Below are 23068 nucleotides of genomic sequence, written 5' to 3'. Positions count from 1 at the left end.
CATCTGCCCCTTTGGAATATTCTTCAGCCATTTTCCATGATGGCAGCTTGAATGGGGAATATATCTATTTCTGTCAGTTTTTTAAAAAATGTGTTTTGGTAAACAACTTATCTTCCTTCCTATATATATCTAAATCCAGGAAGCAGACCCTGTTCATATCACATTCAGCCGTCAGCTTTATACCCCTTTCATTTTCATTGATGCATTCCATATATATTCCTAGGGCTTTTTCACCCCCTGCCCATATTATGAACAGGTCATCTATATAGCGTAGCCATTTTTTTACTCCAACACCCCCCATACCATGGACCTTGCGGTATGGTATAGCTCAGTGTGCGAAGCCCCACGTGGCCGAGGCTCTGCATTCAGGTTATCCCAGCCTGAATGGGAGACAAGGGGTTAAAGAGGGTCAGGAGTCAGGAGGGGGGACCCCACATAATTTAAAAAAAAAGACATATACATTTACATACATGTTGTTACATTATATGTCATTTTACCGCATCAAAATAGCGATTTTTTTCCTCTAACTTTAAAGAGAAACACCAACTTAGAATTGAACTTTATCCCAATCAGTAGCTGATACCCCCTTTTACATGAGAAATATAATGATTTTCACAAACAGACCATCAGGGGGCGCTGTATGACTGATTTTGTGCTGAAACCCCTCCCACAAGAAGCTCTGAATACCGCGGTACTCTGGGCAAACTGCCACAATGTAACAATGTTCACAGACAGGAAATGGCTGTTTACAGCTGTCTCTAACAGCCAAAACAGCTAGGAGCAGCTACATAACCTGCCCACAGTAAAAATGTCACCATGTAATAAATGTCAGAATGTAAATCGGGGAGAGGAAAGATTTTACAATGAGCAAACACTGACTAAATCATTTATACATAATTATGGTAAAATATGAAGCACTTTTTTTACTACATTATTTTCACTGGAGTTCCTCTTTAACATCAATTATCTCAAACTACAAAGTCTTTTCAAAAAATGTTTTTTCCTCTTCTTTCCTCTGTCCTCCTTAACACACCCTGCAAACTTGGTGTTTCTAACACATACGTGGGCTTTGGTATTTGCTAGTAACTGCTAAATATATATATATATATAGTCGTAATTACGACTCGTAATAATTACGATGCAACGCAGATCTCCGACTTATAATATTTAAATCAAAATGGCAATTCGATTTATAATATTGATTATGGTCAAATCGAAAGTGCATGAAGTCGAAACCGGCCCCTTACAAGCATCACTAGTACTCAGCCTAAACCTACAATAATCCACTTCTGGTGCAATAAGTCTAAGTCAAAACTCAGATAAGACTAAAGTGCAAGTCAGCTAAGGTAGGTCTTTAGCTCATACGTGAGCCGACTTGCACCCTAGTCCATTTTTATATTTGTCTTGCCTCTATATAGTTGTATTCATTTTACCCCTGATGAAGCCCCATCTAGTGAGTTAAAACATGTTGGGTTGTGCTTCATGTGCGTAGTTGTATAGTACTAGCACATTATATTTTTGGACTCAATAGTAGCTGTATCTTTAGGATTGGGAGGGAGTGCACCTTAAAGAGGTACCTTAACCGAGGATTTAAAGAGAAACTGTAATCAAGGATTGAACTTTATCCCAAACAGTAGCTGATACCCCCTTTGCCATGAGAAATGTTTTCCTTTTCTCAAACGAATCATCAGGGGGCTCTATATGGCTGATATTGTGATGAAACTACTCCCACAGTGTGATGTCAGAACCATGTTGTTGACATCACACTGTGAAAGCCTTGTTGCATTGTGGGAAATAACAGCTATTTCTAACTGCCAAAAATGCATCATCTCTATCCACAGAAATCACCTGCCAGCAGTAAAGATGTCACCATGTGATAAATGTCAGAATGTAAATCAGGAGAGAAGGGATTTTACAGTGAACCAACACTGACTAAATCATTTATAAATATTGACAAAATAAGCACTTTTTTCATTACATTATTTTCACTAGACTTCACATTTTCACTAGGTCATCCCAATCAGTAGCTGATACTCCTTTTCCCTCCGGAAATCTTTTCCTTTTCTCGATCATCAGGGACAGCTGTATTGGGGTGAGGAAAAATTTTACAATGGGCAAACACTGACAAAATAATTTATAAATGAATATTGTAAAAAATAAGCAATTTTATTAATTATGTTATCTTCACTACAGTTGTCTCGTTGTATAACTGGCTGGTAATACAGAGGTCCTTTATTATGACATAAACCACATATTTTACATTTTCCTATCAAATCACCTATTTTATATGTTTCTATCAAAGGTTATATTAGACTTTGCCATTTCCTTGGTAGCTATTTACTACTGTTTCGCCTGGCCTTTTTAAACATTTTTATACCCATGTTGCAGATTTCTAGAATGAATTATCAACTTGTTTTTTGCCAGTGTCCGTGATCTTGTTACCACTGAAACTGTTTTTGATTTCCAAGTTTCTACACTGTTTTTGTTTTTTTCCTTTTGCTGTTTTAGCTCCGTATTTTCCAGTTGGCAAAATCGTGGCCTACACTCAACAAGCTGCTCACCATCATTGGGATCTCATTGGGCGCTCTGGCAAACTTGACCATTGTGCTGCTCGTCATTGTGTTCATTTTTGCTGTGATTGGCATGCAGTTATTCGGGAGAAGCTACATCGAGTCTGTCTGTAAGATCTCAGAGGACTGTTTGCTTCCGCGCTGGCATTTCCATGACTTCTACCATTCCTTCCTGGTTGTGTTCCGAGCACTGTGTGGGGAGTGGGTCGAGACCTTGTGGGACTGTATGGAGGTGTCTGGGGTATTCCTGTGCATATCAATGTACCTAGTTGTGGTGGTCATTGGCAATCTTGTGGTAAGTTATTTTTTATGGTTATGAGATGATATCTATAAGCATTGTATTCTTCATTAAGTGTTCACCATGTGGCCCAGAGTAACCAAGCAGCTCGGAGTGACCCAAACCACTTGGGGCCTGATTCACAAAGCGGTGCTAATTCTTAGCACCGCAATTTTCGCGCGAAACTATAACGTTTTCACGTGCAAACGCGAATTCGAGTTTGCGCGTGAAAACATTATCAATTCACGAGAAAATTCGCGAGCGCGCGCAATGCGAAAATTTGCGTGAAAACGACTGTGCTAAGAGTTAGCACCGCTTTGTGAATCAGGCCCTAGGAAAGTATGGGGGACTAAAAGAGACTGAAAAGCCCTTCTACTAAAAAGCAAGGCAAATCACACCTGTGGCCCGATAGCTCTACTTTTCCTGATGTATCTCTTTTGACAAGCAAAATCACCGAACCATTTGCACATATGCAAATACTTTCATGCAAATCAATCAGCCAGGAACCACAGCTATCCCTACAGATAAGTTAAAAGCCAGAGTCTTCATTACCAAAGAATACATTCTCTTGCCTATTGACATACGCTGCATAGACACTCCCCAAAAGTTCATATGTGTCCTAACTATGGTCCTATAACATACATAGAGTAAGCATGAAAGCATTAAGTACATCAATCTTTCGAAAGAATCCTGACATCCTCTCTTGGGACTGTTAGTGAATCAGGCAAATTCGGCGCCCGGCGCTCAGCGCAGAGTGTCAGAGCTGGGCGCAGTCATATCACTAGTGCTATGCTGCGCACCCCGTGCAAAGGTAATTCAGGGCTCCAGCGATTGCCACACCCATAATTACATCTCCCTCAGAGTTTTAGCAACTCGGAGGGGGAATAGTATTTAACACCGCCAGCAGGGTGAGCCATCATTCTACTTACCCTGCACCCAGCTCAAGCGCGCTGAGATAACAGATAACACGTATGCACAGTTAGCGCATAAAACAAACCCTACATGGGAGTTACAAAATACATCCAGGTGCGCCATACACACATCAGCATACAGTGGGGGACATTTATCAAGAGAAAATATTAGTAGGTTTTTAGAAATCTGTGCATAACTGTCTCAGACATCTTAAGAAATCACTAAATAGTGCAGATTCCTTCTTAACCTCGTTAGCAGTAACCCCGAGTCAGGCTAGGGCCGGAAATCCACAGCTCAGAGCGGAAACACCGAGCTGGATTCATGGGAGGTGAGTGATGTACAGGGCTTCTGAAGATCTATCTAGTGGTATGATTTTTAGAGTCTAAAAGCTTGTAAACAAATTGCGCCACTTTCAGAACCTAAAATTCAGAAAAATTCATACCGCTAGGGAGGTTAAACTGTTGGGAATAGGAGGCGTTAAGAAGGACTCTCAAGCAGTGCAGTGTGTGGGGGAAATTGCTGTTGCTGAGGTAACCAATACATCTGCTGTATTGTATCAATGCCCAGCACTGGAAGGGTTAAGCACAGAACAGCTTCACAGGACACCTAGCAGCAGGGGGGAAGAGCACTTCACAAATCATGCATAGCCTACACTGCTGCACAGTGTACATCTGTATAACTGCTATTAAGCACTTATTAATCTGCAACAGTTTATAGTTGGATTTGCACTTTTCTTAACTGTAGTGCAATTCTAGAAATCCACGCTAAACTGCTGCTACTATGTAAGATTTAAGAAGTTTCTTATTATCATGCAGAACAGTTCCTCTGCTGGGTAGAACAGTTTAAGAACAAAAACCTGTCGGTAATGCTTTGATAAATCTGGCCCACTGTGTGCATGCTGACAATGGTCACTGACAAGGGAAGAGGGAGAGCACTGGATTAAACACTGCCCACAAGAATTGGTTCACCACACCCACTTTCCTTATAACCTATTTAAATGTCCTAACTTGGGCATGAGCTTGGAATCTGTGTTCATTTGACCCTTCCTCTCCCCCTCCAAGCCACCAATCCCTGAACAAATCTCCAATCTCCCTTCATAGATTTTAACTTTCTGCTAGCCTAACCCTCTCAATATTGCCCAGGGCTTCATAAGCACTCTCATTGTGACCCATGGGTAGCTTTAGGGCCAAATTTGTATTCATTACCACCCAAGGCCACTGTCAGCAGCCGCCCCCTTCAATATAGGCAGCCAGATACCCCTCACCCTCCACTATAGGTTGCCAGATAAATACCCCCCCCCCACCCCCACACACACCTCCAGTATAGGTAGCCAGGTAACCCTCCCCCCACCCTCCAGTTTAATTAGCCTGATGACCCTTTCCCCTTCCCTCTAGTATAAAAAGTCAGATGACCCTTCCCCCAGTATAGCCTGCTGCCCAGTGCCCACCAGCCCTTGATCCTGTGGTGCCCTAGGACATGGCCTATGTGGCCTTGGCTTAAATCCAGCCCTGGGTAGCTTGCGGCTTTCTTTCTTTTGGTTAACTCCCTTAGCAAATCCTGCCACAACCAAAGCTATTAACGATTAACCATATGAGGGCCCAGGGAGATTCTCAGCTATTGTATTAAATTATTATGCATTAAAATACAGCCAGAAGTCACTTGATGGCTGGCAGAGCAGAGCATACACTGGGCTTAGAATTCCAATCGGGTTTTCACTGGCATCCCGAGGATGACAGAAAGTCACAGAAAATCTCTCCAGTGGTGATACAGACAGTGGTAAAAACAAAAACCCAAAAAACATTTAATGCCTTTCAATAAATATTTTTTTTCTCGGAGTTGGAACCCAATCCCTAGCTATTATGTGTCTACATGTACAGTGGCTTGCAAAAGTATTCGGCCCCCTTGACATTTTCCCCATTTAGTCACATTACTGCCACAAACATGAATCAATTTTATTGGAATTCCACGTGAAAGACCAATACAAAGTGGTGTACACGTGAGAAGTGGAATGAAAATCATACATGATTCCGGCCTCAGAGGTTGTCTAAGAGAATATTGGGAGCAACAACACCATGAAGTCCAAAGAACACACCAGACAGGTCAGGGCATGTATGATTTTCGTTCCACTTCTCACGTGTACACCACTTTGTATTGGTCTTTCATGTGGAATTCCAATAAGATTAATTCATGTTTGTGGCAGTAATGTGACAAAATGTGGAAAACTTCAAGGGGGCTGAATACTTTTGCAAGCCACTGTACTTTTACAGTAATGTTGATTGACTTGTTTATTGCAGAGCTGTGTAATCATTTATCTATGTCGTCACTTGAACTGCAGGTGCTGAATTTGTTTTTAGCCTTACTGCTCAGTTCCTTTAGCTATGGGAACCTTTGTATGGATGATGACAAAGACGTACATAAGCTCCGGATCGCCATTGGAAGGATCCAAAGAGCCGGGGCTTTCATCGCAAGGCATCTGTGTTGTTGTTTCCAGAGATGTTGCTTGAAAAGTAAAAATGATGCAGATCAGGGGAAGCAGGAAGAAGAGCTTGAAATTCAGCAGGAAAAGGAAGCTTGCAGCAACATTGAGCTGCAGACCATCAAGATACAAGGTGACACTACAGAAGCAGATAGGGCGGACAATGGCATGGGCAGCAGTGCGGAGAAGCACAGAGGTGGTGAGAAGGACTCTCTGGCTTTGAGCAACCAACCACGCCCTACCAGAGTAGTGCCTATTGCAGCGGAAGAGACGGACATTGAAAGTGAGAATTATGAAGGTGTCTGCATTGAAACTGCCCCAGAAGACGGTAATGAGGTAACGCTTACTGTCTTTGACTTTCTTTCCTCTATTACAAATTTGCCACTAAAAGTTTTAGTATACATATAATTAAAGTCATTGGGAATCAAATGGAAGAAAAGCAGGCAGATTCTTACCTAAGGAGAGGGAAGGCTCTGGGTCCTATAGAGCAGTGTTTCCCAACCGCTGTTCCGCGGCACACTAGTGTGCCGCGGAACGTTGCCTGGTGTGCCGTGCTCTTATCCCCCCTCCCGCCTGTCCCTGCGGCCGCCGCTGTTATTACCTTAGCAGCGGCCGCTCTCCCCTCTCCAGACCATGTATATGCTAGCAGCGTATCTCCGGCTGCTCTGTGTGATGCACTGATGCGGAAGGAGGCAGGGCTTGGTTACCATAGTAACGGCGATACATATCGCCGTTACAGGAAGCCGCTGCCCTCCTTTCTTCCGCATCAGTGCATCACACAGAGCAGCCGGAGATACGCTGCTTGAATATACACGCGCCGGAGAGGGGAGAGCGGCCGGTGTTAGGCCCGGTTCACATTAGCGGTGGCCATCCGGAATCGCCGTGCCGGAGCCGGACCGCTTTCAGAACGGACGGAACGGACGCACGGCATGGCAATGAAAGCCTATGCGTCCGTTCACATGCGTCCGTTCTGCCGGACCGGAGCCGGATCCGGGCCGGATCCGGACTCCGGCGTCCGTTCCAACATGCGCTATTTTTTGGTCCGGCTCCTCCGGCAGCCGTATCCGGAGCGGAGCCGGACTGCACCATCCGGCCAATACAAAGCAATGAGAGCCGGAGAGCGCACAACACACTGGCTACAAAAACCGGACGTTCTACCCCACTTCCTATGCATTTTGGATGGGGACCACATGGGCCCAGCGAAGAGTGGGGCAGCAGCGATTTCATGCTGGAGCTCTTTTTGCCAGCAACATGTCTGATATGTCTGAAGGAGGCGAACAACAGAGAGAATTCCCAGGTTTACGAGTAAAAAATGCCTGGATCCATGGTCCCAACTGCAGTCTCTGTATCCACGGATGGTCTCCAGACGTCCACCTGTCTCCAACAATGACCCCAGACCCTTCTGCTGACCTCCCAGACCCCAGGTATTTACAGGTTGTTATCCCCTTAAGAAACCGGATCCGGACCGCAACCGTGTTCACACCGCACGGAAACTGGATGCAACCGGACCGGATCCGGACCGGATCCGGATAGGAACCGTACGGATCAGGTCCGGTCCGGATACGGTGCGGTCCGGACATCCGGTGCGGTTTTTACAAAACCGCTAATGTGAACCGGGCCTTAACAAGGTAATAACAGCGGCGGCCGCGGGGACGGGCGGGAGGCACTAAACTGGCTATACTGGGGCACTATTCTGGGGTACTATACTGGCTATCCTGGGGCACTAAACTGGCTATACTGGGGCACTATTCTAGCTATACTGGGGCACTATACTAGCTATACTGGGGGGCTATACTGGGGCACTATACTGGCTATACTGGGGCACTATACTGGGGCACTAAACTGGCTATACTGGGGCACTATTCTGGGGCACTATACTAGCTATACTGGGGCACAATACTGGCTATACTGGGGGGGCTATACTGGGGTACTATACTGGCTATACTGGGGCACTATACTGGCTATACTGGGGCACTATACTAGCTATACTGGGGGGCTATACTGGGGCACTATACTGGCTATACTGGGGCACTATACTGGGGCACTAAACTGGCTATACTGGGGCACTATTCTGGGGCACTATACTAGCTATACTGGGGCACAATACTGGCTATACTGGGGGGCTATACTGGGGTACTATACTGGCTATACTGGGGCACTATACTGGCTATACTGGGGCACTATACTAGCTATACTGGGGGGCTATACTGGGGCACTATACTGGCTATACTGGGGCACTATACTGGGGCACTAAACTTGCTATACTGGGGCACTATTCTGGGGCACTATACTAGCTATACTGGGGCACAATACTGGCTATACTGGAGGGCTATACTGGGGTACTATACTGGCTATACTGGGGCACTATACTGGCTATACTGGGGCACTATACTGAGGCAACTAAACTCCCTACACTGGGGCAACTATGCCAGCTATGCAGCCGCACCCCAGCCCCCCCCCCCCCCATAGCGGCACTGTCCACTAGGTCGCGCAAACAACCGGGGGCCGCATCGCCCCCACCGCGCGCGCGCCGTTCCCCGGAGAAAAATTTGGTCAGACAGTGTTCCCCGGCCCGGAAAAGGTTGGGAAACACTGCTATAGAGCCTTCCCACTTCTCGCCCGGTACACTCCGTTAAGCGCTGGCTCTCCTGTTTGATTCCCCCACCATGGGGGACTTTGGAAGTCTTCGGGAGCCAAGTCCTCCCGAAGACAGGTGGCTCCATACTGCGCACGTGCGAGTGTGCGAGAGAGGGCGCTAGCACGTGCACAGTATGGAGTGGCCCGTCATCAGGTGCACTCGGGCTCCCTAAGACTTCCGAGGTCTCCCGTGGAAGGGGATTAGAGCAGTATTTGACCAAATTGGTTGAATATTGCTACTGGGGAGCCAGCACTGGAACGGGGACCAAGAGAGGAACGGGAAGGCTCTGTAGGACCCAGAGCCTTTCCATTCCTGAGGTAAGTATCTGGCTGTGTGTTTTTGTTTTTTTTATTCCCATTGACTATAAAGTCAGGGGTATAAATGGGAGAGCAGCCCCTCCAGGCTGGGAGGGTCACTAAAAAAGGCAAAAGAAGGGTTGTGAACATTAAGGGGCCCCCTCAATGTTTTTCTAGGGGCCCCAATGATTTGTAGTTACCTAAAAAGAGGTAAGGCTCTGGATCCAATAGAAGCTTCCCATGCCTTCCTCCGGTCTCCCAAGCCGACAAGGGCTTGTTGATAATCTAATCAGGGCAACGCTCCTCTTCAAGCACGAGTGTGTAAGTACAGCTGCGCCTGCACAGTAAGCTGGAGCTGCTCGTGCATGATTGGCTGCATGCTACTGTGCAGGCGTGGCCACGCTCATGCTAGAAGAGGAGAGCGTCCCCGATCATCTGGAGGGTCTGCAATTGGCAATGGGGGACTGGAGGACACTGTGGGAAGCCTCTTTAGGATGCAGAGGGTTCCCTCTTCTTAGGTACGTACTGTATGTGATCCTGAACCTTTTCTCTTTAAAGAGACACTGAAGCGAAAAAAAAATATATGATATAATGATTTGTGTGTGTAGTACAGCTAAGAAATAAGGCCTCATTCACATCATATGCGCTTCTGTGCGCATTTGGAAGTGCGTATGATGTGCTGAAATGCAGGAACGGCAGAAGGGCATAGACTGCCCTTCTACCGTTCACATCTACTGCGCTGTGCAGTAGTACGATGCGCTATGAAGCGCTTGCGTACTACTGCCTGCATTTTGCCCGCAAGAGCAGAGCTGATCCCATCACTGTCAATGGATGGGATCAGCAGCGCAGCGGGCAGCGGCGCAGATGGCGTGCGATCGTAAGCGATGCGTTCGGATCGCATGGCCATCTTCGCTAGCTAGATGTGAACGAGGCCTAAAACATTAGGAGCAGAGACATAAGACTAATATTGTTTCCAGTACAGGAAAAGTTAAGAAACTCCAGTTGTTATCTATGCAAAAAAGCCATTGAGCTCCATGACTTTCAAAGTTGCAGAGAGCTCTGTCTTCTGAAGCTTATTATCTCAGTTATCAGTAGCTGTATTTTCTTTTTCTCTGCAGAGGACAGGTCAAAAGTTCACTGGCCTGCTCTGTAAAATCATTTAGAATGCTAAGTAGTGTGTAAATTGCAAATATTAGAGAATGATGCAATGCTATAAAAAACACTATATAACTGAAAATAAAAATATGAGGATATTTTCTTTGCTACTAATATTCTACTAATTATTCGTACTACACAACCAATTCATTACATTTCACTGACATCACCTGCTAGCAGTAAAAATGTCACCATATAATAAATGTCAGAATGTAAATCAGGGAGAGGAAAGATTTTACAAAGGGCAAACACTGACTAAATCATTTATACATAACTGTAAAAATGAAGTACTTTTTTTATTACATTATTTTCACTGGAGTTACTCTTTAAGTGTGCTTAATTTGCTAAAGGACCACTTCAGATGGGTGACGAGCTGCATGGTTATTGCATAGATCTATTTCCCACTAAGCCTGCTTTACTAAGCCAAAGGATTGGAAATTGTGACCCGCTGGCTTAGTATGCTGCAGTGACTGTGGATGCCAGTTGGGTTGCAGACTGCAGTCACATCTTGCCCAATGCAGTGATGTGTCTGTGATGGGTAGAGAACAGTGGACTCTCATGAACATTTGTGCGCATTTCTCAGGGATGGTGCTAGACCTTTTCCCGCCAGAAGCAATACATTGTGAGGATGCCCCCTGTCCCCTCCCCCCCCCTGATGAGAAAGAGGAACACTTAAGCCACGCCCCTGCCACACCCCTTATCATGCCCCCATCACACCCCTAATCATGCATATCATAAAGATTTCATAAGAAAAATTCACATCTTCATATTAACATTTTAAAATTAGTAATATATCAATTTAAAGGATGGGGATAAAGTTTAGAGTCAATCAAACACATTTTATAGTAAAGAAATATATATTTACACAGAAAGAGGGAGAAAGTCCTGAAACAGGGACAAATGAGGAGGAAAGAGGGACAGGGCTCCAAAAGAGGGACTGTCCCTCTGAGAGAGGGACAGTTGGGAGCTATGCGTGTGTGCGTGCAAAGCCGGACAGGAGAGCAGAGACACATTGGGCTGTGCATTGCAGGCACTATGGCACTATGCTTACCTCCGTCTGCTTCCTCAAAATTGGCCCGCAGCATCTGATCCCCAGGATGCCGGCCCGTGTATGATCTGCATCAGTGCTGCATCACTCACCCGCTCTCAACAGATTAGCGATGGGATCACCAGCCACACGTGAAGTCCTGCTTCCTCTCTGACTGCAGCAGTGCCTCAGGTTAGTTGGCAGCACGTAACAGGTCACATGATGCATAGCTGTAGCCATGGATGTGTAAAGCAGTGCCACGCATCTAGGGAGGGGGAGATGGGGAGTGCAGGGAGTGGGACATTTGGGGAGGGGAGCCGTCTCCTGCTGCCCTCTATTCTAATTGTTGCCTCCGTGAAGCATGTGATTCACCTTGCTTCATGGAAGAACTGCCCCTGGCCTTTCCTTATTCATTGATAGACATCACGCTCTTCTGTGGGTAAGCTGCTTACATAAATACAATTTGCAGTGGGATGGCTGGCAAACATCTTTTTTAAAAAAAAAAATCTGTGCAGGCACACGTGTGCAGTGAAAAAGTGTCATTGGTCAGCAGAATAGGACCATCAATCAATAGCTCCACCACAAACCAATACCAACCAGCATGGCTTTCACAATTTGGATAAGCGAAACCTCTCCCATTTGCAAAGCACCCTTGTTGCATTGTTGAGGAACAGGGGGCTTTTCCCAATCTCCATTGCCCAGTGAGAAATTGGGGTAATTGAATGGCAGGCTTGCCGTGCTATCTGTTCTCCTAAATAAAGAGGTGACCAAAGTTAACCAGTTCAGCCTATCTGGACGAGTATTCTCATCCACATAAGCGCTGCTCAAGTCTATCTGGATGCATATTCGCGTCCAGTGTTTGAGCGGCATTGTACACGCGTGCACGGGGCTGCAGCCCTGTGCACCCTGGCGGTTTTCCGTGATGGCGGTTGGGGAAGGGAAGCACGGCTTCCCCGTACCAATCGCAGTGCGTGTAATGAATGGACATGACCCCGCCCAGGGGCCATATCCATACATAATAAAGATTGTGAATGAAAATGTCAAACTAAATTTAAAAAATGTAAAATAATATAATCAATCCATTTCAAATCAAAGCCCCCACCCCATTTACCAAGCAGATGTTTAAAAAAAAGAATCCATAAATAGTTTCCTTAGGGACTTAGCTTTTTTTTTTTTTTTAATATGCATGTCATAAGGGTATATCACTGTTATTTTAGTACATAAGGGCTTACAATTGATGGGACACAAAAAACCCTAAACCGAAAAAATACACCTTTATTTCCAAATAATATATTGGCGCCATACATTGTGCTAGTAACATAATTTAAATGTTGTCATAATAAGCCGGGACATTTGGGCAGATAAATTGGGTGGGTTTTATTTATAGTAGCATTGCTTATTTTAAAACTATAGGGGATGGAATTGGGGGGGGGGGGGGTTGCATAGAAAATGCATAGAAAATAAAGTAATTACTGAAAACAAGTATCGCCCACAGAAAGCTTAATTTGTGGCAAAAAAAACAAGATATAGATCATTTATGTGTGATGATTAGTGATAAAGTTATTGGTGAATGAATGGGAGGAGCGCTGACAGGGAAAAATTGCTTCCGTCCTTGAGGTGAAAACACCTACAGGCTGAACCAGTTAAATAGGTAAGCTGGGTCATTTCTAATCACTTATTTACCAAATGGTTGAAAGGTTTTCAAATAAAAGTTTAACAATACAGAACATACCTACAAGATTTGAAAATTATTTTATTAAAATTCAGCATCATAATCTGCTTTCGTTTTCCAAAATTGTTTATTTTTTTCTGTTGTTCATCTTTATTTTTCAGTTTTTCTGTACTTCTTCTTTGTTGATTACAAAACTATTGTCACTGTTCTCACCAGTGGTAATCTGACAAAGTGGCCCCAGGATCAGCATATCTGAATTTCGAATGAGGCCTCCTATTAATATCTATTTATCTGAGCAAACGGGAATACTTATCAACTCTCGGGGCCCCTGAGCTGTCTGCCACGGTCCCCCCAGGTCTCCCCTTTATTGTGGTCTCCAGGGCCCCTACAAATTTTCGTAACGCCTCACGTCTGGTGCTCTCCTCCATTAGTCAGTGGCTCTGTTTTCCTGTCTTCATCCCTGCAGGAGTGTCTTTCCTCCATGATATTATGTCATATTGTGCTGGACCACTGAGAAAACACAGCCAGTCGGGCTGAAGATGGGATCGCACTGAGCTACAGACTAATGAAAGAGCGTGCCGGCCGAGACACTACCTTCTTGAAAACTTAAAGTTGGAGGGGAGGCCCTTGAGGGGGCTAAGCTGGCTCAGAGCCATGGGACAACTACTCCGTTTGCCACTATAAATGCTCCGGCCCCACATTTGAGCACCCGACAATCAAAAAGTACTAACATTTAGAGAAACATGATATTGAAGATAAGTCAACCAGTAACAACCTCTATTGCGTTATACTGTTGACAGGAAAAAAGCTGAAAATTAACTTTATATATAAGGTTGTATGGTAATGTTTTTCATTGGTTGGTGTTTTTGCAGGCCTTGAAGTTTACCAGCTCCTCATTCTGCAGCACAGTAGACAACATGACAACGGAAGGAGATGATGACTTACTGGTTCCCAGTGATCATGTGTTGAAACCTGATTCCTGCTTCACTGCTGGTACATTCACCCCCTTTTTCCTGTCATTATTTCCCTAGAATAGCGTATCACCAATTTTATAAGACGTGTCTCCTCGCTCTCTACACACAGCCTGCAGTGAGTGTGCAAAGCAGCAGGGTGAGTAGAGAGAATGATTGCTGTGCTGCAGCTAGGACATTAGCAGGGATAAGTGGCAGGATGTGTTTAGTACTTCAGAAGTTGCCTGTCATTAGTAGCCATGTGCTCCTGCTGCTGTTATACCAGAGTGCCTTAGACTATTGTTTATTTATCCTGCTCAGAGTAATTAATCAATAATGCAGGGCAGTCTGCTGTTCCAGAAGCCAGTGACACTGACATCTTCTGCAGCACTGTATAGAGAACAGAGTTTCATAACGGTTAGCTCCGTCCACAACCTAATGACTCCTCCCCCCCCCCCCAAAAAAAACAAAATTTCCAGTGGAACGCTTGGCACCCCAACCTGTCAACCCTCCCATCAAGAAAAATTGGGGGGGTGTCTGTAAACATTCAGCACCAGGTGTCAAATTCCCTAGGTACGCCACTGCCTCAGACTGTGGCCTTCTTATGAGATCCATCTTTCTTCTCCCCAGGCTGCATGAAGAAATTTCCATGCTGCAACTTCAACACAGAGAAGGGGATTGGAAAAGCCTGGTGGACCGTCAGGAAAGCGTGCCTCTATATTGTGGGACATAGCTGTTTTGAATCATTCATAATTCTCATGATTCTCCTCAGTAGTGGGGCTCTGGTGAGTATAACCTACTGGGAAATGTATTCAGAGCTGCGTGTTGTTTAACAAAGTTTTTGTGATGCCCCCGCAGGCCCGCAATTCTGCACAGCTAACTGGAAGTTTGAAAAGTCCTCCTTTCTCCAGAGAGAGCACACATAGCTGGTTACAGACTGAAATGGAAAGATATGCTTTAACAACCATATATTGAGAGCAAAAAGAAAAAAAAAAACTTCTGAAATAAATGTCAAATATTTTTAAAGCTGTTACCATTTTGATATAGGAGGTGGGATAACCGGCCTGATGCTGCTTTCTTATCTAAACTTGTGCCGATCTCTGACGGAGGATAAATGTCACACAGACACCATGCGTTGGGTCCCAGCACGATGTGTACATTAAACTTTATTTGTGTACATTTTAAATTTTTATTTCAACTTACGTACAGTAAAACCAGTGCATGTAAAACAGTTATTCTACAAAACTCCTAACTGGGACAGTACGTGGGAGTGTCTAGGTTCCCTGATGGTCAGTGGATTAGTTAAGATGTGGAAAACAAGCAACAAGTGCTCCTACCCTCTGCAGCTAATTACTCCTGCAGCAAGATGGGAACTTTTTAGACAGTCTTTTGAAATATATATATCTGTCTAGATACACATGGAATCAATGTGAACAATCAAAGTATGAAATTTGAACCTGCATGATGGTGGACAGATTAACTCTTGTCTTTCGCCGATATGCTGCTCTGCATCTTTCCAACACTTTTGCCTTCACAGATGAGCTTCCGGCTGTGAAGGTGAACGTATTGGGAAGATGTAGATCAGTGTACAACAAATCGGCGAGAGGGGGCCACGTAACTGGTGACAAAGCTGAATCAATACTGAAAAGCTTTATGGAGATGAAGATTTCATTTTTCAGCACGACCTGGCACCTGCTCACAGTGCCAAAACCACTGGTAAATGGTTTACTGACCATGGTATTACTGTGCTCAATTGGCCTGCCAAATCTCATGACCTGAACCCCATAGAGAATCTGTGGGATATTGTGAAGAGAAAGTTGAGAGACGCAAGACCCAACACTCTGGATGAGCTTAAGGCCGCTATCGAAGCATCCTGGGCCTCCATAACACCTGAGCAGTGCCACAGGCTGATTGCCTCCATGCCACGCCGCATTGAAGCAGTCATTTCTGCAAAAGGATTCCCGACCAAGTATTGAGTGCATAACTGAACATAATTATTTGAAGGTTGACTTTTTTGTTTTAAAAACTTTTATTGGTCGGATGAAATATGCTAATTTTTTGAGATAGGAATTTGGGGTTTTCATGAGCTGTATGCCAAAATCATCAATATTAAAACAATAAAAGGCTTGAACTACTTCAGTTGTGTGTATTTGAATCTAAAATATATGAAAGTCTAATGTTTATCAGTACATTACAGAAAATAATGAACTTTATCACAATATGCTAATTTTTTGAGAAGATCCTGTATATTGGGCTTGCATCCCTGTAACCCAGGATGCTGGTATCTCATAGGAAAATATAACATCAGCTTTCAAACCGGTGGCTCAAAGACGGTCATTCTGACCTGTACATTCCACAGAGGAAACCACTGCTAACCTCTGTGGATAGAGGGTTTTTCTGCTACGTTACGTACACCTGAAAAGGCACCATGAAGAGTTGAGCACCAGAGATAGCCACTAGTAGAATATTAGTAACATGCCAACGGTAAAATATTGGTAATTTTCACCAATATTTTACTATCCTCAATCCTAACCCTATTCTAACAATAACCCTCCCTCTACCGATGCCTGATACTATTTCCTCCCCCCTGGCTGGGGGGGGGGGGGGGGTGGCAGCCACAATTTCCAGCTTTATCAGTGTCACCTTCACCACTAAATATACCCTCTCCTCCTCTATCTATTGGATACCTAATAACAATATTTAGTGCACGCCCGCAGTGCCAAAATTACCCCCTGGGCACTGCTATAGCTGCAATTAACAAAGGAGTTTATATATGAGCCAATTAACTTATGAATGTATACTTAGAGACACTAAAGTGAAAAAATATGATATAATGATTTGTATGTGTAGTACAGCTAAGAAATAAAACATTAGGAGCAAAGACATAGGTCTAATATTGTTTCCAGTACAGGAAGAGTTAAGAAACTCCAGTTGTTATCTATGCAAAAGAGCCATGGAGCTCCACAACTTTCAAAGTCGCAGAGAGCTCTGTCTTCTGAAGCTTGTTATCTCAACTGTCAGTCACTGTATATTCTTTTTCTCTCCAGAGGACAGTTCAAAAGTTCACTGGCCTGTTCTGTAAAATCATTTACAATGATGAGTAGTGTATAAACTGCAAATATTAGAGAATGATGCAATGTTATTAAAAACACTTTAACTTAAAATAAAAATATGAGAATATTTTCTTTTCTACTAATGTTCTAGTAATTATCCGTACTACACCACCAATTAATTATATCGTAAAAAAATACATTCGCTTCAGAGTCTCTTTAATACTAGTAATGATTTCCCCAGCTTTCTCGATGCCTTTACAATTTATATTTCCATTTTATAGGCTTTTGAAGATATTTATCTTGACAGCAGAAAATCCATTAAAACCATATTGGAGTGTGCCGATAAAGTCTTCACCTATGTCTTCATAGCAGAGATGGTTCTGAAGTGGTTGGCGTATGGATTTGTCACTTATTTCACTAATGGCTGGAACTGCTTGGACTTCCTGGTTGTAAATGTACGTACTCCTGCTCTTAGTTGCCACTAATAAAGATCAAATCATCTCCATAACATCCTATCTCAGGTAACTCTTCTCTGTTAAACGCATGAAAAAAAGTTACAGGAAATTTAACAGCGGTTTTGCCGAGGAAGGGGTGGCGGTGCTGGGATCAGAGTTTCAGACCTCTAATGGTTTACGAGCCTCGGCCAAGCTGGTTAGTGACTGCAGCTGGCACCCGCCAATCCTTGTAGCTCTGATGTAGAGCTTTACATGACATTTTTGTTGCAAATCTGTTATTTGATAGCAGAATTTATGATTCCTGAATAACTAGCTTACTAGTGGTAGCTTAATTCCAGTCACATGCAGGTTCCCACAGCAGGAACATAATGTGAACCTGCAATAAAAAAATTGCCCCTTGGGGGGTACTTACCTTAAGAGGGGGAAGCCTATTGATCCTAATGAGACTCCCCCCATCCTCCTGTGCATCCCCGGTCCAGTGCTGGCACCCCCCGAAAATCTGCCGACAAGCGGTACGCAGGCGGTACCAGCTGCAGCACTCAACAATATTTACCTTTGAGATCCAGCGCAGGCACAGTACCAGCTTCTCCTTGGGCTCTGGCGGAAATAGCCAAGCCTGATCGGGCCCACTCGACAGTGCAGGAGGAAGACGCCTGCAAAGTACAGTAGAGTGGACCCAATTGGGCTTGGCTATTTCTGCCTGACTCCGAATAGGTGGCAATGTGCCTGAGCTGGATCTCAGAGGTAAATACTGCCATCTGCTGCTGTTCGTGGGGAGCTAGCACTGGATCGGGGCTGCAAAGGAGGACAGGGGAAGCCTCATTAGGATCCATCGTCTTCCCCCCTTTCAAGGTAAGTACAGACCAAACCCCCCCCCCCTTCCCCCGGACACTTTTCTTTAAAATTTTCCTTAAAGAGGAGCTGTTAGGTATAGGGTCTCAGAGAAAATAAACACATATATCAGTAGCTAAAGATTGGCTGTACTTACATTACATATGCATTTCACTGTCCACGTTTGGATTTCACAGATTTTGTATATAGTATATGCAGAGATAGATGCTCCTGACAGCTCATGGCAGGCTCCATGTTTGTGAAGCCAAATGTGTCGTCATGTCCTGCCTGCTTCTGATCACAGATAAGCTCGTTCTTGAACAACACGGTGTGCAGTGAATATTAATGAGCCATGTGGCTAGGAACAATAGCTGACTCCTGCAGTGTAGTCTGCCCGAGATTTATCAGTGCTTCGCGCTAGACTGATTAGAAGCTCCTGTACCGTCTCATTAGCAGCCGAGGGGAGGGCCCCAGAATGCTTTGCAGTTTAGCTGCGGCTTGCGTCTTTATGGATCTATAACAGACTTTAAGATAAGCACACATCAAAGGTAACTGAAATGTTTATCTTCACTAATGGCTTTTGAGCTTCCTTCTAAACTGTTTAACACAGGAGAATAGAGGTTTAAATTAGCTTCTGCAGCCTGACAGTTACTCTTTAAACATATGTTTAAAGGGATACTCTAGCGGGGTCGGGGGTAGATGAGTTGAGCTTACCCAGGGCTTCTAATGGTCCCCCGCAGGCATCCTGTGCCCGCGCAGCCATTCACCAATGCTCTGGCCCCGCCTCCACTTCGCTTCTGTAATTCCAGACTTTAAAGTCTGAAAACCACTGCGCCTGCGTTGCCGTGTCCTCGCTCCCGCTGATGTCACCAGGAGCGTACTGCGCAGGCACAGACCATACTGGGTTTGTGCTATACACTCCTGGTGACATCAGCTGAAGCGAGGACACAGCCGCGCAGGCGCAGTGGTTTTCAAACTTTAAAGTCTGGAATTACAGAAGTGAACCCGAGGTGGGGCCAGAGCATCGGTGAGTGGCTGCGCGGGCACAGGACGTCTGCGGGGGACCATCTAAAGCTAGTAAGTAAGTTCCACTAATTTTCCCCAGACCCACCTACAGTATTCCTTTAAGCTAAAATAATTCTGAATTTAACTGCACTTTGATCACCCTTTCCTATTCAATATGGCCCAGATACCAGCTATTAATGTTTGCGATTTAACCTTGTCAGTTGAAAAGGTTATTCATATTTACTGACTGTGCCTAGTAATTCAGGGGACCTTTCAGTGAAGTGCCATAAATATCCTTGTCACTTTAACCATTTTGGGATCAAGTGTAGTTAAAACTACACCGCACTTATGGCTGCCTAAGCCTGATGCAGCAGTTTTTATGCCACCCAATCCTGATCACGGGATGCAATATGTGTCAAATGACAGCAGAGCTCAATAACTAGGTCAGGAGCTATTATCCTTGGCTCCTGACCTCTTGATTACAGTGAGCCAATCACAGTGATCAGGAAGTGTCAAAAGAAAAAAAAAGCCTCTTGTCCTTAACCCATTAGCAGCTTCAACAGAGTTATCTCAATTGAGATAAGTGCACTGGTTTTGACTTCAGTGGGCAGAACTCTTGTGCAGTAATTATCTTGGAATGCTTGGATTGGATACTGTCCCGCTGACATAAAATACAGAAACTGAAAGCAGAAGTCCTCACACTGCCCACTAGTGTTAAGTGGCCATAAACACACACTGCAGCAGTACAAATTAGAAGCTAGGGAATCTAACAAAGAAGAAATAAAAAATGTGCTATAATAAATTGGCCTGGAGAGCTTCTAAATAAGTTGGCTGCTAAAGGGTTAAAGGGGGCAGAGGCTCCAGTCCCAACAGCATTTAATATGTATATCCTTCTTTTACATTTTATGTGATTGCTCTTTTTCTTCTTTTTTCAGCTATCTTCCATCAGCCTCATAGCCAGTTCTCTGGGGTATGCAGAAATAGGAGCAATAAAGTCCCTGAGGGCGTTAAGAGCACTGAGACCACTGAGGGCCCTCTCACAAGTTCAAGGGATAAAGGTAAGTGTGTGCTGTAAGTGGCTCTGAACTTTGTTTTTGTGTTTTGGATTTAGTGAGGAGTGTAAGAACCTTTTATCCAGTGGTGGTTCCAGCTTTAGAATTTTTGGCGAGCTCAAAGGGGGCACGTGGCTAGCCCATGGGGGCACAGAGCAGGAGAAAAAACATACTCAACGATAAATAGTCTTTTACAGTCTTGTGTATTCACCAGATATTACATGCCATGCACCATGCAGCATCGTACACTTTAACGTACCACGTATGTGGGAGTGAATGTGGGAGGAGTTACAGTGGCCACAGCTGGCCAGTACAGAGGGGCAAGGCAGCAACTGATGGGCTGGGAAGAGGCAGAGCATAAGCATTATTTAATTGCCCCCCCCCCCCCTCTTGCCTGAAACCAGAGAAAATTGAGATCAAATAGGGTCCGAGGAAGCGCAATGAATTTATCATCTACTGGTAAGTTGGAAGATCTTAGTCCAATGGGTAATGGGAGACTCACGCTGTATTTCATTTTGCGATCACGTGACTACCACGCTTCCTCCTTCAACCCAAAAGGAGGAAGCGTAGTAGTCACGTGACCGCGAATTGGAAGCGGTGTGTAGCACGCCGTGGGACGAATTAAAGAAGACGGCTTCTGGGTAAGTTAACCCCCACTTACCTGCCCGCTCAGCTGCACTAATTAACTGGATGAAATTCGAATGAAACCCATCAGATTTCATTCGGAGCTCCTCCCTGGTGGTACATGTAGCCTGTGATCTATTGTTCTTCCTACTTTGGCTGTCACATGATTGCACCTGACTTTCCCATCAAGCAGCTACATGCAGAGGAAACAGGAAGAGAGCTGCAATGGAGTTTGGTAACAACGTATGCAACGTATGGCTTATGAAACCCATTTCTCTTCTATTCACAGTGTATATTCACTTGATGTTATTCTTTACTTTGCAGGTGGTGGTGGATGCCCTGGTTGCTGCCATACCCTCCATCTTAAACGTGTATCTGGTCTGCCACATAGTCTGGCTGATTTTTAACATCATGGCAGTGAATCTGTTTGCAGGAAAGTTTTCTTATTGTGTTAACACTACAACCAATGAACAGTTTCATGCAAGTGTAGTGAACAACCGGAGTGAGTGCATGGCTCTCCAGAGCCTCAACAATAGCGTCCTCTGGGTGAATAGGAAGGTGAATTTCGATAATATTGGAGCAGGATATCTTGCTTTAATTCAAGTGGTAGGTAACTCAAGTCATCCATTTGTTTTGCTTGTTACACTTTTGGCATTAATTCTGCACAAAATCCAGTTTGCAAAAAAAACGCCATTTTACTGGTGCAAATTTTTCATGAAAACTTGTTTGCTTAATGTGTAATATCTATAGGGAGCAGGGGCGTAACTAGAAATCACTGAGCCCCCCTGCAAATCTTTGGATGCCCCCACCCCCTTTGCACACATGGTGTACAGGGAATGCATACAGAAAATCGACAGACGACTGTGCTCCCAGGCTCAGCTTATTACACTTACTCTGTCCATCTCTGATGGAGCAGAACTGGCTCTGCAGACTTCTCCAGCATCACTACAGTACACAGCACTTGGGGAGGGCTAGAGAGGTTGGGGGCTGGGCGCTGTACACAAGAAGGATACTATTTCTATCAGCCATGACTACACTGACTACATTGACACTGCTCAATAGGCGAGATTCTGCAGTGTGCCCCCCCTTCCCTCTTGAATTGTGCCCCCCTCCAGTAAAAGTAGCAAGGAAGACCCCCTGCCCAGATTAGATAGACAGGTGTGGACCCAGTATTAGGTAGGCTTCTCTCCCAGTATAGGTAGCCAGATGTGCTCCCAGTATTAGGCAGCCTGAATAACCAGCTGTACCCCTAGTGTAAGCTACCCCCCCTCCTTCCCAGTATAGATAGAATGGTGTGCCCCCAGTATTAGGCAGCCCCTCCCCAGGTAAGATAGTCAGCTGTATCCTCGGTATTAGTTAGCCACCCCCCCCCCCCCCCCCCCTGTGTAGATAGAAGTATGTGTCCCAGTATTAGGCAGCCCCTCCCCAATAGACATATTAAGTAAAAGAAAAAAAAGTATTAGGTAGGCCCTTTTGCAGTAATTCAACAGGAGGAGCACTTCCAAATGCAGGCTGCACCCGAATTGACCAGCTGCATAGATGTGAAGAGCCCAATACATAGGCAAATTACACAACTTGTATTCAAAACAGATGCAAGAAAAGGAGGATTTTAGCTTCCAATAAACAGTAGTAGCACGCAGATTGTTCAGTACTAGAGTTCTTCCACCTTGTTGAGGGATCCTCACAGAAGAGACCTATCCTCTAACAACTAAACCTAGTGTAAACCTGGGGCAGCTAGCCATAAAATGGTCTTCACATTTTCTAAAGAACAGCGAAGGAATTGGCAATGCTCCTAGGTACCAGGGAACTGTTTAGGGGAAGTAGGGGGCCACTAGACACCAAGGAACTGTATAAGGGAGGGAGGGGACCACTGGACACCAGGGAACTGTATAGGGGAAGGGGGCCACTAGACACCAGGGAATTGTATAGGGGATGGAGAGGGGACTAGACACCAGGTAACTGTACTGTATAGGGGAACGAAGGGGGAAGGGGCTCTACCCCTAGATTATGCCACTGTAATAGCCTACTATTGGGTTGCTTTATAAAAAGCTTTCTCTGAGGATATGCACACATGG

At 44.8% G+C, this 23068-nt stretch overlaps 1 protein-coding gene across 2 annotated transcripts in view; it reads left to right on the top strand.

Moving 5' to 3' along the window:
* LOC137525000 (sodium channel protein type 2 subunit alpha-like) overlaps window positions 1-23068 on the top strand; it is a 173866-nt gene that overhangs the window by 121931 nt on the left and 28867 nt on the right. For both annotated transcript variants that reach the window (XM_068245616.1, XM_068245617.1), the window contains exons 14-20: window positions 2509-2865; window positions 6095-6571; window positions 13896-14016; window positions 14604-14758; window positions 17308-17481; window positions 20253-20375; window positions 21318-21599. In XM_068245616.1, coding sequence (XP_068101717.1) covers window positions 2509-2865; window positions 6095-6571; window positions 13896-14016; window positions 14604-14758; window positions 17308-17481; window positions 20253-20375; window positions 21318-21599 — 1689 coding nt within the window. The remainder of the gene's footprint in view (window positions 1-2508; window positions 2866-6094; window positions 6572-13895; window positions 14017-14603; window positions 14759-17307; window positions 17482-20252; window positions 20376-21317; window positions 21600-23068) is intronic.

The sequence above is a fragment of the Hyperolius riggenbachi genome, chromosome 7 (genome assembly GCF_040937935.1).
Source record: "Hyperolius riggenbachi isolate aHypRig1 chromosome 7, aHypRig1.pri, whole genome shotgun sequence".
NCBI lineage: Eukaryota > Metazoa > Chordata > Amphibia > Anura > Hyperoliidae > Hyperolius > Hyperolius riggenbachi.
Note: the sequence above shows the minus strand (reverse complement) of the source record. Positions and strands in the feature narration are given on the sequence as shown.